Genomic DNA, 16,767 nt, shown 5'->3' with positions numbered 1-16,767 from the left:
GTATGCTCTGCGCTTGTCAGCTCAAAATGGCCACACCTGGTGAGGGGCCCTTTAAATCCAGATTCTTTTTATAGTCAGTAAAATTCCACTTTCCTTTAAACACAAACGTAATTCGAATTGGTTCAGTATTAGTCTAAAAAAAGTGTTAAGCGAAGTTATTGGCAATCGAAGACAGCCTCCTCTGTGCTCCCTAAAGCCCCTCCATACACGTTTCCGCCGCGTGGATGCAGGGGCTTTAGTGCTCCCGTTCCTTCTTCAATGCCTTGAACTGCGAAGGTTACGGCGCAATGGGGTTTGCCCACAACGCTCCGCCTTCTAAATGTCACCGTGGCGCGCAGTTCAAATTTCATTTACGATGTTGACGTAGACGCCACGACTTCCGCCTTTGGTGCCTACGACGCGCTAAACTAGTGTTCCTGTATATAGGAACACTGTAGGCAGCCGTACAGGAACACTACGCTAAGCCAAACGCGGTTGTCCTATGCGAGCCGCCGTGCGCTTTAGCCAGTGAACTCGTGGCGCCACCCCGCGGCGGCCGCGGTATCTACGCCGCGTAGCCGACCGCAGCTTGATGTCAGCTACCGTCCAATAGCAGCCGTCCAAGAGAATGACGGAATGGTGCGTCTAGAAGAGCGAGGACAGGGCCACAGGGCCTTCTGTTGAAAAGACAGCGCTGGAGAAAAAGGAGACTTCGCAATCCTCTTGCGAGCACCACGCACCGCGTACGACAGCAAAACTTGGCCGAGATGTTCACAGCGGCGTATGCTACCCGCGTATATATGGAAAAAATGTAATTCGGAGGTTTTACGCACCAAAACACAATTTGATTCTGAAGCATGACATAGTGGGGCGCTCCGGATTAATTTTGACCCTTCCAGGGTCGATTTTTTTCCTTTTTTTATAGCGAAAGGTGTATATGCATAACCTTCCATAGTTTTTTTTCGGCGTCCGGCAACAAAAACGAACTTGGCGATATATAACAAACTCATACGGGTGCAGTGCGGCGGCACAGATGTCAGAATGCGGAACAAATTGGAACACTCGCCGTGAACAATAGCGTGACGTCAAAGTTATCGCACGATATAAGCAGGTGAGACATCGGCTCTAAAAACAGCTGCGTTATCAATGGGGCGGACACGTACAGTTCGTACAACCGAAGAACAACATGCGTACGAGGAGCGCCGGAGGGAACAGCAACGAGAATGTAAACGGCGCAGGCGCGAAACGACCACCGACGAAGAGCGTTCACGCGATGCTGAACGATAACGACAATCGCGAGCCCGGGCACCTCCAAACGAGCAACGACGCCAGACTCGCAACGAAAAAAATGATCATTTTACTCTGTGAAGGTGGAATGGCAGCGAAAGCACTTGGCTTTTAGTTTGAGAGCTTCGAGTGTCGTCAGCTGTCGCTGCCATTCCATCTTCACAGAGTGAAATGGTTGTCATTAATTCTTTTTCTTCAAATGCGACGTACCTTCAGAGTGACCTATCTCGAAAAAAAAAAACTGAATGTACCGCAATTTTTTCTACAGTGACCATATAGGGTGACAAAAAATATGTTAAGTAAACGTGCATTGTTTATTTGTGAATACTCATGGGCTTCCATAAATGTGTTTAATAACAATAAATAAAAACATACAGTGAAACACGTATCTTCTGATTCGGATCTTGGGTCTGCATCGGAGGGATCGCAGCTCAACTCATGTTCAGCTGAGTCGCTCTGCGTGCGCACGCAAGAAAACGATGAGATCGTTGCACGCCCGTCAGAAAAACCCCCAAAAGTCAAGGAACTTGCAGCAATCCTTCGTTCTGCCACCAGCGAGGAACAATTGGCTTTCGCGAGCTGACTCGTGGGCAAAAAAACGTGGGGCGCACCTGCCTGTGAACAGCTGTAATTGCGCCACTGTGAGCGACAGACGGGCGAGCGTGCCGTTGTCAGATGGGAAGAGGACTTGGCACCCGGAGGTGCCGCCTCCATGAGCTTTCATGTACTCATCGACCCAGCATCATTCGATACATTGACCCCGGCACGCCCCTTCTACCCGGGTTGACTGGGCAGAGGGCTTTGGTTCGGGCCAACGGTCCTCTAGCGGCGACCCTTTGGGAGATTAGGAACCAGGCAGACATCAGTTTTTGGGAACGCAATGAACGGAAATGGCCCGCAAGACAAACCAAAACCACCGCGTGCTCTCGCATGAGCGAGCGGTCGCTGAAACGCCAGCTTAAAAAAAGCCGCGGCATGAAACCCAAGAGACTATGGAGCAAATAAAAGATTACTTGTAACCGCACAATGTGGCAGCACTTGCTGGGCCACAAAGAGTAAGTTGGCACGTTTTTCAAAGATGCAGACGACGCCGGAAGTATCTGGCATCGACCATTCGGAAATTGTTCGTGGCGCTGTATATTTATGGCATTGACAGTCAAACGGTCAATGGGTGCCCAATTAATGGCACACAAATATTCCTGCATTCCACCCGCCTTTCAATGCAGCCGCCGTGGCCAGGATCAAAACGGTCACCTCAAGCTCAAGCACAACACCATGGCCACTGCACTATCACTGCGGGTAAGCAATAAATGAGCATCAGAGTGAACACAATTGCAAGTCTCCAAAGATTTCCACGCATAGGATGGCTACCACAATACTGCCACATGCATCTATATCCACTGCTATAACCTTCCAGCACTCAAAAGACATGTGCTCACAGGATACAATTGTTTTCCTATCAAAATTCTTGCAGAAGCCATTTCACAACTGCTGATCAAGCGAGAAGCAAGTTGCTCTACCAGGCTACATATGCCACAAGCATTTGTAACAATGCAGTATAACTATCACAATACCACACAGAATTGGCACCACGCAAAGAAAAGCTACATATAAGCTGCATCAAACAACCTTACCAGTCACGCCTGCATACATGCCAATCTGTGAACTTCAAAGTTTGTAAAAATACTGCAAATAAAAAGAAGGGAGGGAGGGGGAGTGGACTAGCATGCAAGTTTAACATACTTGTCTTGAACACACACTGTGCCGGTTATGCATGCACCTTATGAACAATGATTTACCTCCAAATGCAGCACACAAGCAGCAGTGCACATTATTTTTAGATCACAATTACTTTTTCAGAGACCTTTCTAATGCCTATTTGGTTCGGATAAAGTTGTTCGGAGCAACTACCATACGGTACATGGTATCTCATGCTGCTACAAGAAGACAGTGCAGCTGGGATCGCAATTTCATTTTTGTGAACATCTTTTGCAACCTTTCAACACCTTTAGAAGACTGGCAAACAAATTATTTTTTACAAACCTTGATGCAACATTTGTAAAATAAGGCGAAATTGGTAAACGACAAAAACACTTGAAAAAATTGGCAAGTATCTGCTACTACCACTTGCCACAGCTGTGCTTGCCACTTTCACTGTTGTCAAGAACCTTGTCACTCGTTTGTTCAAAGTTATTTCTTTATATCCAAAATTTGTTATATCCATGTTTGTTACATTCAGATTCAGCTTGATTCAAGTCATACATACTTTTCTAACCACTTGCTTGCTATCAACACCAGCTGCCATGCGGTGTGGGAACGAAGCAACGGCAAAGCAATTAGTTCAATGAGACGAATGCATTAATGGGCAAACATGCGCTTGTAAAGAAAAAAAAAATAGCTCTAAGGCATCAACCGTGAAAAGCACAGCAGCTTTCTGAAAATCAGTAGTGCTCACTTGTTCGCTATCTATACATGACAAAGTTCTTGATGACCAACTTAGAACATAGTGAATATGAATATGTTGGAAGCCTTAGGTTGAAAACGTGTACTCGTATAGGACACCAACATCACAGCTTCGAGAACACGCTAGTCACATTGATGAGTGCAGGTAATTCAAACACTAGCACATAGTGGCGATAATAAAACAGAGTAAAGCGAACAAATGACAACATGGTCGAACATTGTGACAATACTATCTAACCTTGTTAAAGAAAGTTGCATGTTATACAAACGCACCTTCAGTATTTCCAACATTCTTTATAAGTATACCATGAGTCCCAGTTAACATTAGCCAGGCTGTTCATCAAAAGAAAGTTATTTAGAAAACACGGCGCAAGATATATTTTAGGACTTACGATGTTCGGTTTTCAGAACGCCGACAACCGAACACCGTAAATCTTAAAATCGTTTCTTGCACCGTGTTTTTCTAATAATTTTTTCCGTTGCACAGCTTGGCTAACGTTAGCTGGGACATCATATAAATTTGTACATGATAATATCGATGGACACAACTTTATTTCTATATCCAAAATTTGTTATATCCATACATTAACATACAACTGGTACGTTTCAGATTCAACCCGAGACTAGTTCCCAGGTGATCTGTTGCTAGAAGACTGCAATTCAATTATATTAGGCAGGATTTTTAAAATGTGCACAAGCTCAAAAAATTCCATTCAGTCTGACAACTTGAACGCAATGAGGCACTCCTGACTTTAATGACAAAAGCCGAGAGGCTTTTGACCTTTGCATGCACCAGCAGAGATGGCATATGATTTCTTCAACCCGCTTCCAAACAAAACTTCAATCAAAGGGCCACAGTGAGGCACAGCAGTTGCTCTGCTGCAAAGAGAATATAAAAAATTTCAAAGCAGTGTCAGCAAATGACAAGACTAGCGCATTCATTTTCAGCAACGAAGGAAGACACTCGCACATACAGTAGCGAACAAAAAGATAGACTTCGCGCTTTCACTCTTGTAAGCTAACCTTCCAGGGAAACATGCTGCGTCATCCCAAGCTTCTAGCCTTGGACCAGCAGACAGTGAAGAAGACAGCCCTTTGAACACTCACATAAATGCACCACATTGCCCACCAAATGTCAACAAATTTGCACACTTCAGGAATGAATAACAAGAAAACTGCAAGAAATGTAGATAACAGCAAGTACCAAGGAATGGAGGCCTGCAGAACAATGTGTTGAGGCAACAACATAATAGTAAGCCAGCTTTCATGCTACACAGGAACTGTGTGACAAACGCACGAAGCGTACTTGTGTGCGATTATGTGCAAGTCGAGTGCCAGTGAGCGTGGGTCGATTGCATACACGAAGCGTGCACGTTTGAGCGGGAGTTTTCGAACATCATGAAGTGCACTGGATGCATGAAGGCCAAGGTTCAAGCGCCTCACGAAGAAAAATGAGCGATATGCTTGGACTGTAGGACATGGATGCACCTGAGCGACAGCCCCTTTGAGCCAATCGAGGAAGCCAAAGTGGCACACGTTTACCTGTGCCATCAGTGCGAGGAAATCTGCCTACTTAGCACTGAGATGGCCTCGCATGCTAAGCAGGAGACCTAGTGCTGGTGTCTGACAATGGACAACTGGGCAGCCCATCTCAGAGCATAAATACAGACCCTCAGAGACAAACAAGGAAAACGGAGATCAAGCTTCACAAGGAGTGCCAGCTGAGGAAATATCTACAAGTGGAGCTGGCGGGTTTAAAGCAGCCAAGCCAAACCGAATCCCTACCAATGCCTGAAATCCCTGAGGGAGGAGACGATCACGGATGTGCTGAGGCAGTCGTTGCACAGGTGGTGTGGTCACCCAAGCCTGACGATTGCGCATCAAGCTCTATCGGAGTAGAGGAGAGAAGTGACAGCAGTGTGAAGAAGACCGAGTCTTCAACGAAGAATCAGAACCAAGATGAGGAGGCTCATAATTCTCAGCTTCTAGCTTAAAAGGAAAGGGCAGCGAAAGCACGTGACTCCTGTGGCAAGTTCTCGGGGTTGAAATCCAGCGTCGATGCAACCACAGAGAGGCGCCAATCGAGGACTCAAGAGTACCCGCTGTGCCTTCATATACAGGGACGAGATCTCGCGTCACTCAAAACGATCCACTCTGCACACAGTCAAGTGCAGTACTTTGAAAGTGTTATCATCCTGGTAGAATTGTGCCATGACTGTGACACAGTGTTTGTATCGTCTCTTGTTGAAAATAAACTTTGCTAAACATACATTGTGCAGTTCCAAACCGCAGAATACACAACCTTAAAGTGATGTTTGTGCATTGACTCAAGCTTGGAAACCTGGGATGTAAAGGAAGCCATTGTGGTGATTCACGCTGGCCACAAGGACATCTACATGAGCTAGAAACCCCAGCAGTATCGGCAGTACAGCTTTGGGTGAGACTAGAGACATGGCTAGAAAGATATACAAAGCATAGTTTTTTGGTCTATGGTATACCCAAGCCAAAACTGGGCAGGAAATGCATGAATGCTGCCACTGCTGGAATGTGTAAGATCAACTTGTAAAGAGCTGAGGCCAAGGGTGGAATTGGTGGGCATAAAGAGAGTACATCAGTGCCGGCAGGGGCAGGTATGTATACTCCACTAATGCGGCTGAGGAGCTAGGGCGCTGTCTAGAGCAGACTGTGCTTTTCTTTACAAGTACAACTGTAGGCTCTGGCAAACCACCACAGTCAGAAGACAGAGCCTGTTGCCTTTTTCATAGCAACCCTAGGACAGGTCATGCTACAAATGGCAACCTCCACATGAGCAAAAATGACCAGCAGATGGAGACAGCAAGCCCAGATGAACTAGTGGAACAACGCCCTTCCATGTGAAGGCCCAGATAGTTCGTATGAGCAGTGGATAGGGAATGGACCTCACAACAGAAATATACAATGGGAAAAACAACCAGAGTTTGTGGCTCTGGAAAGAAAAGGCGGCAAGGAAAGAAAAGAAGCAGTATAATAGGGGAACAAATATTCTACGTCAACATTCAGGGTGGTCGACAAGAACAAAAAAGAGGAACTCTATCATATCCTGGAGACGAACGAAGTTTCTCTGGCATGCTCTGTAGAAACACACCTTAAGAACAGTGAGGCTCCACCTCCATGAAGAAATTATGTATGGGAAGGACTCAATCGCGTAAACAGAGAACGTAGAGGAGGCAGGATAGGTGCCCTCAACAGTGCGAAGTCCCAATGGACAAGAGCCCATCAATCTTGCATTGGAACACATGTGGTTGACGGGCCAGCTGGTATCACAGCAGGTGTCTTTCGGAATTGTTTACCTTGGCACAGGCAGAGATACATATCATTTTGGTGGTGCTTCAGAGAAACCTATCAGAGACGGCGAACCAGGTCAGTGATGTGAACCAACATTTATGTGAACGTAAGACTGTCCCACTTTTCGTATTTTCATTTTTCCTCTCTCCTCGCTGTGATGGCACCTCGACGGCTGGTCCTGCCGAGGCGCTGCGTTGGCTTTCGCCACATCGCGGTAAGGACTATGCTTTTCCCTCTTTGTTGTTTTCAGCCAATGCATGGCAGTCACCACAAAAGTTGGTGCTCATGGTGGACCGCCCAGCCATGGCTCCATGAGATCTTTGGCTTCTGATGTCAGGGGAAAAAAGTGGGCGCTCGCACTGTGTAAGGGCAGTGGCAGCAGCAACATTGTGGTCTTTATCACAATGTGCTCTACTGGGAGTCTCCTATACCACCACGAGGGTATGGGGATCCGCACCCTAAATGGCACATGCTGCATATGCCCAAGGTGGACGCTCGCCTCCAAAAATGTAGCAGTGGACAGGTACGTACCCACCTCAGGGTGAGGACCGTCGGCATGGCCAGCCAACAATAAGGTTGACCAGGAGAATCGGAATTCAGTATGCACCACGCATGTTGCTGTACGAGAACTTCTCTCCACATCCCAACTCCCACGGTCGGCTCGGGCCACCAGGCGAGTTCCCACATATACAAGAACAGTTGGGTAAGCCCCTGGTCCGCATTGGGGGTGGACAGCAGCGAGTGTATTTCAGGTAATATGGCCCTGCTGCTGTACATGTACTCTCAGGGAAAAGAGAAAGGGAACGCGGCAGCCCATGCACATTAAGTTTGAGAGAGACCTCGTCGCAATGAAGCCCCCATGCCCATAGCATGTTCCACTACAGGACCACAACAAAATAGACGAACACAATCCCCACAGCCAGTAAATATTTTGTTGATGCGCTAAAGCACCACAATGAAATAGACGAATGCAATCCCCACAGTCAGTTAATATTTTGTGGCAATGCAATATCCACAGCGTACACACCACTCGAGTTGACAACTACCGTATTTACTCGAATCTAGGCCGACCCCGATTCTAAGCCGATCCCCCAAAGTCCGAAGCGAAAAAAAAAAAGTTCCACAATGTGTAAATTAAGGTTAGTGGTCACAATAAAAAAACTAATCAGAGCCAAGGACCGATCAATAAAGATATTAATTCAATGCTGCAGTGCAAAATGCACAAGTAGAACACATTGGTGATAGAACCATGCACCTGCAGAAACATGCCGGAACACCAATAATGCTTAAGAGTGGATGTAACACAGATGGCCCAATGCAATTTTGAAAGACCCTTGAGACAGTTGATGGTTCATCTCACAGTACCACTGCCGCTGGCAGCTGCAGTCAGTGATTCTGACAGGTTAGCCTGGCTATGATAACGGTGCCCCAAGAACAAGTAAAACGGCCCGATGGCTGCACATGTTCATTGACTATGGCTGTGCACTGCAGCAAAGCCACACTGGTAGTGTACATCATCTACAGTTGACAAATGAATACAGGTGCACCCATGATCAAGATACACAGACCAGGATTTCTGTAAAAAAAAAAGCAATTAATGACAATTCATACGGACAACCCAAAACTGACGAACGCACCGAAATGTTTCCAACGTCAGTCCGAATGGTAGTCTTCACTTTCAGGTTGCATGCCAAGGCATCAAGAAAATTCGTTCTTGTTGCAGAAACCCTGATTTTCATACTTTCGATAATGGATAAAGAGTTTCAAATTACGTATTGGCAAACATCGCAGTTTTTAATAAACTGGACATCAGCAGCACATGCACATGGTAAAGTAGTGAAAAGTTGTGGCATCAAATGCGAACAGTGCAGCCACCAAACTGCACAAAAAGATTCGCCTGCTTCTGCCACTTTTCTGGCTTTTGTGTCCGAGTGTGAGGGAGGCCTCCATGTCGTCATGGACAGGTGTGCCCCCGAGGCCACCCAGATGCTGCCACTGTTGCGTTGAGCAGCTTCTTCGTTCTGTCAACCTGGTCATGCAGGAACTGCGAAAATGGATTTGACCACATCAAGCTGACATTCAATATTCCTCAATTTTCAAGTTTTGATCTTGACTTATTCCTGCAAGAACTATTTCTCATCACGACCTATATATTGATGAACAATGTAGCCTGTGCATATTTTAAATACTTACAGCCCCAACTTCTGTTCTCAGTAAACAGTGCAATAAGGCATCTGGTACAAACAACTAATGCCGTTTCTTTCGTGTTACTTCCTATGTTGTTTAATTTGACAAATGTTTTGTACACACCCCCTCTCTAACACCCCATGGACCTCGAGGGTATACTGATACATAATATATAAAAATATGTTGCTTTACTAAACTGACACATGCAGTGGTCAACTGCCAACGGGCAATGATATGTCAGTGGTATGCCATCGCAGCAGCTAGAGTAACAAACGGGAAAGCTAGTACATATGACCCCAATGGGAACTGGACGGTACCAATGCACTAAAGTGTAAGAGATCAAAATGAAACATGTAAATGAGGTCTTTCTGTAAATGTAGACTCTGTAAACCTCTTTTGTAAAAACTCGGAGTACTTGTTTTATGACAGGAGATTACTTAATTGTGGAGCAACGCATGATGCTCAAACAATATGCATGCGTTTCAAGCCAGCCTCCGACCACAGCAATTTGTAATAAAACGGTTGCAAGTATCCCACCGATGTCCCCAGGCTTAGCTTTACATGTTAGGCTGCCTCACACTGATAGGCAAAGCGCAGGAGGAAACTATGCTGGCTTATTACATACAGCCATTCACTTGTGTTGTGCACTCACCTTAACAACACAGTCACGAGACATCAACTTGGACTCCAATGCAGCAAGTTGAAACGTGCAATCTTGCGCACTGGACTAGAGTGATGTGGTGTTCCGTTTGACAAGATTGATCGGCATGTTGAGGCAAGGCATTGTCCTGCAGGGTGAGTACTTACATTATCACTAGAGTTGACAAAACTTTAACAAAAGCATTACTAAAATCTGGAAGAAATCTGGATATAAAACAAAAAAATGGCACACGTTCCGGGACAGCGCATGGCGCACTAAGATATGTTCATTTTGTTTTTGGTGCCATCAAAACGTTTGCCGTTCTCTGATAAACAAAACAAACCTGAGCAGCCACGGTATTGGCCGCTCCGGAAATCCCGCAACACTATGACTGGCTACCCTAAATAAATGGTGGCTACGGCGGCTACCTCTTCGTGCCGCCTCCCATAAATTGGAGAAAGGGGAACCGATAGACACGATTTTGTTAATCATGGCTTCTTCTCTCGTTTATCAATTGCGAGGGCCTCGACTCGGGCAGCCTTGATGTCATAAGGTAGCAAGTGAGGGTTTACTAGCCAGGTGCCCACTCTCCTAAGATCACGTGTTATGTGACGCTATCAGGCAAAAAAAAAGGATGTCGCCGGCTCCTACCGGCGACACATTATCTTTTCGCCCAACTTTCATTTTCTTTTCTTCATTATTTTCTACATTTCAATTTCAACAACAGCTAATTCCCCCAATGCTTTCCTCTTAATGGCCATGAGCCCCACAAATTGGTGACATTAGACAAATGAGCCCAGCCATGCCAGCATCAATACACCGATTCTACCAAGGCAAGAGTGACGTGGCCTCATGCGGTCCGGCAGATGTCCCGCGGTTGTAACGTGTCCGGGAATTCTACATCGACATGCTAGACATCTGGTTCATCCAGCTGGACAGCCACTTTTGTATCAGCAAAGTTCCAGGTTCCGGCTGCCACTCCCCGGCCCCAACTTCCAAGGACTTGTGGGCACCCGTTCTCACTCACCAAGCCACCTCGAGCCCTCCCTCACAACATCTCTCGCCATTTACACTGTCGCGTCATTCCACGTCTTGTCATCCCACATCGCCTGCACCCACTCGTACCGATCGTCAGCATGTGCCAGCCCCAGCACAAAACCTCTACTCGGTCCGTGAGCCACCTCCCCATTTCAAAGGCAGCTGGGTAATGACTCTTTCCAAAGAATTCAATGGGCCAAACACAAGCACTTTCGGCAACACTACGGGCTGCCGCTCTCCTTCCTTAGACGTTCCCGCAAGCAATTCGCTTTCCGTTCTGGGGCACATCACTAATAATTCAGAGGCTCTCCCACCGGCTCCAGTAGGCACTAGGCACAAATTTCCCTCTCGCAGGATGGCGTCGCTACAAGCACAACCTTGGTGTTGCCTTCAGCAACCCTCACAACCTTGATACTATTGGCATTGGAGACTACATCGCAAGCAGCAGCAGGCGAGCCTTCCGATGTTGTGTTCTCGCCTTCCGTGGATACATAGCCGACCGATGTTTTGCAGGAGCAGCTTTGAGCAGCTTTGAAGAAACCAGATAGTGCTGCTATCTGGTTTCTTTAGCTTGAGAATCACTTCTACGTCAACGTGAGTAACCAACACTTGCACTATCTCCATGCAAGTCGCAAGCTGCCAGACGGTCTTCTTTCGGAGCTCCAACTTTTACGACAACCAGCAGCCTGTTGTGATTTTGCACCATGACATCACTGTTGCTGCACCTCACTCACAACCTACACTACCAGTGCTGCCTACTGGTACATGTCTCTCGGATTGTGGGAACCCGACACTACCAACGACGACAGCATCTGCTTTCTGTGCCGTTGTGACGAAAGCCCTGGCAAATTATACACCAAACGAGTGGCCGGACTGACCATGCCATCTCAAGACCACAGTCTTGCTAATCATCACAGAACACTGCCCTGCATAACTGTACCCGCACCTCAAAGGCAGACGCAGCATGAATCAGCAAGGGCAACAAGGCACAGCACCCCTCATAGTTCTCCACCACTGCCCCTGTTGCACACTGTTCGACGGCACCATCTTCAGCGTTCTTGCCCTCAATATGCTGAACTCCCTGCATGTGCCAAGAAGCGGGCAATATGCGAGCCTTTTGCACACATTTTAATCACGCTTCGCACTAGGAAGGGGACCCTGTAGCGGTGCGACTATCGCCTCCAGAACTAGTGAAGAAGACGGCTCACGAATATAACATGAGAAGAGAATATGCTAGCACGCTCAACCTGAGCAGCAGTAGCTGCCGCTCCCGAGATTCAGTGGCACCATGGCTGGCCTGTCTAAATGAACCGTGGCCATGGATGCTACTCTTTCGCGCCGCCTCCAACAACTATCTTATTCTCTACTGTTAAAATGTTAAGAACATCCCAATAGGCTGCTTGACCAACCTGTGCCTTTTCTCCTTAATATATTCTTAAAGCTGGCTAGAGAACAAAAGCCCCACATCATTATAAGTGCATCCACACATGTCAAGCGCGTATAATACTCACAGAGAAGGAGCTAAAAAGTCTGAAAGGGACCGACACAAATGTTGCTTTTGTTTCTTGAAGGGGATCAGCATACGCAATGTTTCAGGATTTTATAATCTGCCACATCGATAGTTCTTGGATTACTTCACAGCCTGGTACAGAACTCCATGCAGTATACACTGCAGTACACACAGGGTGCCAAGTATTCCATGCCAAGATGCAATAATCTGGTACAGTTACGGCAAACTTCTGATGTTTCAAATGCGAGTGCCACGGAATGAAAATTAGCTATATAGTAGTTGTGACAAGGCCAACCTTTAAGTTTAAGAGCTCTACTAAAAGCAGACATAGCCCTTGGGAACCAGTGCAGCAGGCTCTACATGACACATGACGCACATTAAATAAATGTGGTACTTTCACAGTTCTTGCAATTCCAAAGAAATGTGTGACAATTTACAGTGCAAGTGATTTGGATGCTGTCCTGGCCAAATACTAAGCAGAGGAAACCACTAGTGCTCCCTGACAAGGCAAAAATATTACCTGCAGCTGAGTGGCGAAGTGAGTACAAGCCTGTCTATTAAACCACTGTAAACATTACAGAAAACCTGCACAATTGGGACAATTTGTAATTTTTCCGGATACCCTACGTAAATTCGAGACGACAAATTTGCTGGAAACTGCGACTTGCTGGAATTTACAAGCAAGCTTGATAGAACCATATACGTAGCTGACACTAACATCAGGACATTTTTTGAAATCGAGACGTGTCCCTGAAATCACAGCTCTAGTTAGCACAGAAGCATGGACTGCTTAAAAATACTTGTTGTATTGGGCTCTTTTGTCTTGCAACAAGTTCTCCAAGCTTATTATACTGTGTCTTCAGTTCTTTTAAGATGCAGGTTAGACACATAGAATCAACTATATTTGAGGAGACGATATCAGAGTTGCCAATGTCACGGCAAGCTAGTGCAGGAGCTGCATGGTATCATCACACATCTGTGTTTTTTGCATCTTTTCTGGCTTACAAAGCTTCATCTGATGGCAAGAGTAGCTACTGCATAACACAGAAGTGCGATTTACTAATACAACCTAACTTAATACTGTTATCCCTTTTAGCCTCCCTTTAGGCAAAACCAATTGGCCGCATCAAAAGTTGCCAAGAAACGGTAGCATATTGTGCAAGCATGCATGTAAGAGACTCACCTCCCCAACGTGCTTATCATTGCAACCTAGCCATGAATCCCAGTGGAAGGTGGTACTTGTTGACTTGGATGTGTTGCATGCCGACAGCTTTTCATCTACGGCATCACCAACCTGCAGGATAAATGACCTCACATAAGACACCCGCGACGCAAAATAACCTGTGTATTTATTTACTGAACTAGATCTAACAATTTGGTTGCCACCCTCTTGTCCAAGAGTTCTATTTATGTCTCCCTAAAATGCAAAAAAAAAATATGCAGAAATTCTGGGGTTAGTATTGGGGCAAGCACCATCCCTGGAAAGACTGGCATTGCCATTGGCATTGACGTGGCATACAAATCACTTCTACACAGCTGCCCCATGGCTAATAATTACCACCCAGTTGGGTTTGAACCTTATCTGCCCTGCAGTCCTGCGTTCTCTTTTACACTGTTCAGGGTGTTAAAAAAAAAAAAAAACTGATGCACCGTGAAGTGCTCTTTGATCCCACGCACGTAATTTACCCTGCAAGACATCGAAATTAAATTAAAATCTAGGGTTTTATGTGCCAGAGCCATGATCTGATTATGAAGCACGCCGTAGTGCTCCACATTAATTTCGACCACCTGGGGTTCTTTAGTGTGCATTCAATGCATGGTACACAGGTGCATTTTCCATTCCCTCCCCTATAAAAATGCAGCCGCCATGGCCACGATTCAATCTGGTGGCCTTGTCCTTAGCAGCGCAACGCTGAAGCCACAAGCAACCACAGCAGGTACCCTACAACTCCTGAACACTGAGAATTGCCAAGTTAAGCCACGTGCCAACACTCTTCACATTTCGGCAATGCCACTGATAACCCTTTTGCAATCTCAGCCGTTGCTTGGCAATGAGCGACTTCACAATGTCTTGCTAATGCCACTTTACACTCTCACACATGCTTCACACTTTACCAAATCTAGGTAATGCCCATTCACACTTTCCGATTGACGATGTCTCACTAACACCACTTCACTCCCTTATGCTGTCCTGTACTTGTTGACACACCGCTTCTCCCATTCAGGACATCTTGCTAAAGTTGCTGCATGCTTCACAACACATTTTGGAGCTGTTCTCGATGCAGCAGTCCAGACTGGTTTGTATCTCAAGCACAGGGCATGTCTGTTTAATTACACTTGGTCACAAACATGTAAACGTGTTATGACCATTATGACGTCTTTCATGGCATGTTACCGGCCATTGTCCTTACACCCACTGCTCTCGCATTATAGGGAGCCTTCATGTGCAAAAAAAAATGAATGTGGACGTGTGTTTTATACACACGTCCACATTCTTTCCACGTCCACATGTTATCAGTGGTTGGCAAGATCTGTAGACGGCGCCGCGCACCTCATTCTAGAAATTAAGACATCGGTCACCCCACAAATACCAGTCCAGCACCACAGAGAATGCTTCGTATTAAAGGAATAGAAAACTAAGAGGCTCTCTGCATAAAGCTGGCAACAGAATGGGGCGTTTCCAGTTAGCTTTGCCTACTGTTCATCATAACAGGGGAACAACGCAACAGTTTGACAAGAACAAAGAGAAGCAAAAAGAAGACACACAGCACTGTAGTTTCTGTGCCATTCTTCGTCCCTGTCAGATTCCTGCGCTGTTCCCCTGCTACGACGAGCAGAAGAAAGGACTGGCGCTAGCAAGCTACTGACCGCGTTGGCATTGCCGAAGGGATCGTCTTTCAAGGACTGCCCAACGCCAGCGTTGGCCGCTTCGCGCTCGGCACGCCTACGGCGCCGCTGTGCTTCGGCCCGGCGCGACAGCGTCTCGCCGTGGAATGGACCGTCTTCCAAGAGTTGTCGTTCTTCGACGGCTTCGCGCCGGGCCTGCCTGCGACGCCGCTGGGCTTCGGCACGTCGCTTCTTCCTTTCTTCGGGGTCCTTACGACTTCTTCCAGCTCGAGGTGGGGCGCCTTCCCGCAGTCGTCGTTCTTCTTCGGCCTGGCGCTGTAGTTGCCTGTGACGTCGCTGAGCTTCGGCCCACTGTCGTCTCTTCTCCTCGGGTCCAGCGGGCGCTGGCCTCACAAGCGGGGAGGGGGACTCGCGCTGGGCCTGCCAGCGGCGTAGCTGACCCTCCGAGCGCCTGGCCCTCGTTTCCTCGGCGTCCAGTGGAGTTTTCCTCGCTTTCGTAGGACGCGGGCTCGCGCCGCCGGTGGCCTCGTCCCCAACGTCGCCGAGCGTTGGTCCGCTTGTCTCCGAGGGCGTGCGATGCGCGTTCCATGGCAAGTGCAGGATGTACGTAATCTCACTCACGGTGACCTCGCGGCTCATCGGTCGCCGCTTCGGGTGAATGTTGGACGAACTTCAGCTCGAATCTTGAGCTAGCACCACAGCAGATCCTCGCACGGTGCAGCCATAGAAAAGTGCTGATGATGATACTGAACTCGAACCGAAAGCGAAAACATTTACGCTGAAACTCATCTGGGAGTTGTCTAAGTGCGCGTAAGCATTGTGCCACTTGCTGATCTCCACGCAGCCCGGTGTCTTTACCAATGTTATGAAACTCGATCTGACCAGTACAAACGACAGCGCTGCTGCGACGCGAACTGCTGCCGTTCTTTATTCTATATGGTCAGCAACATGGCAACAAGGAACGTCAAACGCAAATCATGGGTGGCGGCAATGGAAAAGAAACCTGCTACGAGTAACCCTCGCAGGAAAAAACAAAATCAGGAAGGAAATAATTTATAACTCAAAGAGAAGTTCCTTGCAATTTAATGCGAGATCAGCATGCCTTAGAACCCGTAGTTATAAAGCGAGGTACGATGCTTGTTGGGTAGCTAAAGTACAGTGTACTGTAGCTAAAGCATGTTGTGGTAACGCAGTGCCTATTCTGTGGACCAGACCACAGGATAAACCTTCACTTTATTCTGTGGACCAGACCACAAAATACACTTCAGCTTTGTTGGGTAGTGCGCTAGTAATTGCTAAGCTGCATTGCAGTTGCTCAGTGATGCATTTCTATGGTTTTTCTGAAGAGTTGTCAGTTCTGTCTTATCTTGTACCTAATTTATTTTTTTTATTTCATTTATTAGTTTATGCCCTCAGGCCCCAGAGGGCATTACAGAGGGCGTGGGTACAGTATAAATACAAAACAATAAACGGGATTCAAAGGAAAATACAT

The 16,767-nt window shown here is 46.8% G+C and overlaps 1 protein-coding gene across 2 annotated transcripts; it reads right to left on the bottom strand.

Annotated features, from left to right (window-relative positions):
* Window positions 1-1,602: 1,602 nt before the first annotated feature.
* LOC126525828 (uncharacterized) lies at window positions 1,603-16,068 on the bottom strand. 2 transcript variants are annotated; one of them, XR_011896150.1, is made up of 4 exons: window positions 15,195-15,290; window positions 13,612-13,722; window positions 9,893-10,028; window positions 1,603-9,097 (listed from the first exon to the last, which is right to left on the bottom strand). XR_011896150.1 is itself a non-coding variant. In XM_072289979.1 (4 exons), the coding sequence occupies exons 1-3, from the start codon at window positions 15,912-15,914 to the stop codon at window positions 9,906-9,908; spliced, it is 852 nt and encodes a 283-aa protein (XP_072146080.1). In that variant the 5' UTR covers window positions 15,915-16,068; the 3' UTR covers window positions 1,603-9,097; window positions 9,893-9,905. The 2 variants fall into 2 exon arrangements, 1 of the variants encoding a protein (XP_072146080.1); XM_072289979.1 differs by lacking the exon at window positions 15,195-15,290 and adding an exon at window positions 15,297-16,068.
* Window positions 16,069-16,767: the final 699 nt, after the last annotated feature.

Source organism: Dermacentor andersoni, chromosome 8 (genome assembly GCF_023375885.2).
Source record: "Dermacentor andersoni chromosome 8, qqDerAnde1_hic_scaffold, whole genome shotgun sequence".
Taxonomy (NCBI): Eukaryota; Metazoa; Arthropoda; class Arachnida; order Ixodida; family Ixodidae; genus Dermacentor; species Dermacentor andersoni.
The sequence above is the reverse complement of the archived record's forward strand: the minus strand, read 5'-3'. Positions and strand labels throughout refer to the sequence as shown.

What these genes read in the sequence shown, in the direction of transcription:
- LOC126525828 (XM_072289979.1), bottom strand. Translation starts at nt 15,914, where the DNA reads ATGAGCCGCGAGGTCACCGTGAGTGAGATTACGTACATCCTGCACTTG. An exon ending in CCTTCGGCAATGCCAACGCG is followed by an intron (nt 13,723 to 15,296) that starts GTCAGTAGCTTG and finishes TTTATCCTGCAG; the next exon opens with GTTGGTGATGCCGTAGATGA. An exon ending in ATGATAAGCACGTTGGGGAG is followed by an intron (nt 10,029 to 13,611) that starts GTGAGTCTCTTA and finishes CTCACCCTGCAG; the next exon opens with GACAATGCCTTGCCTCAACA.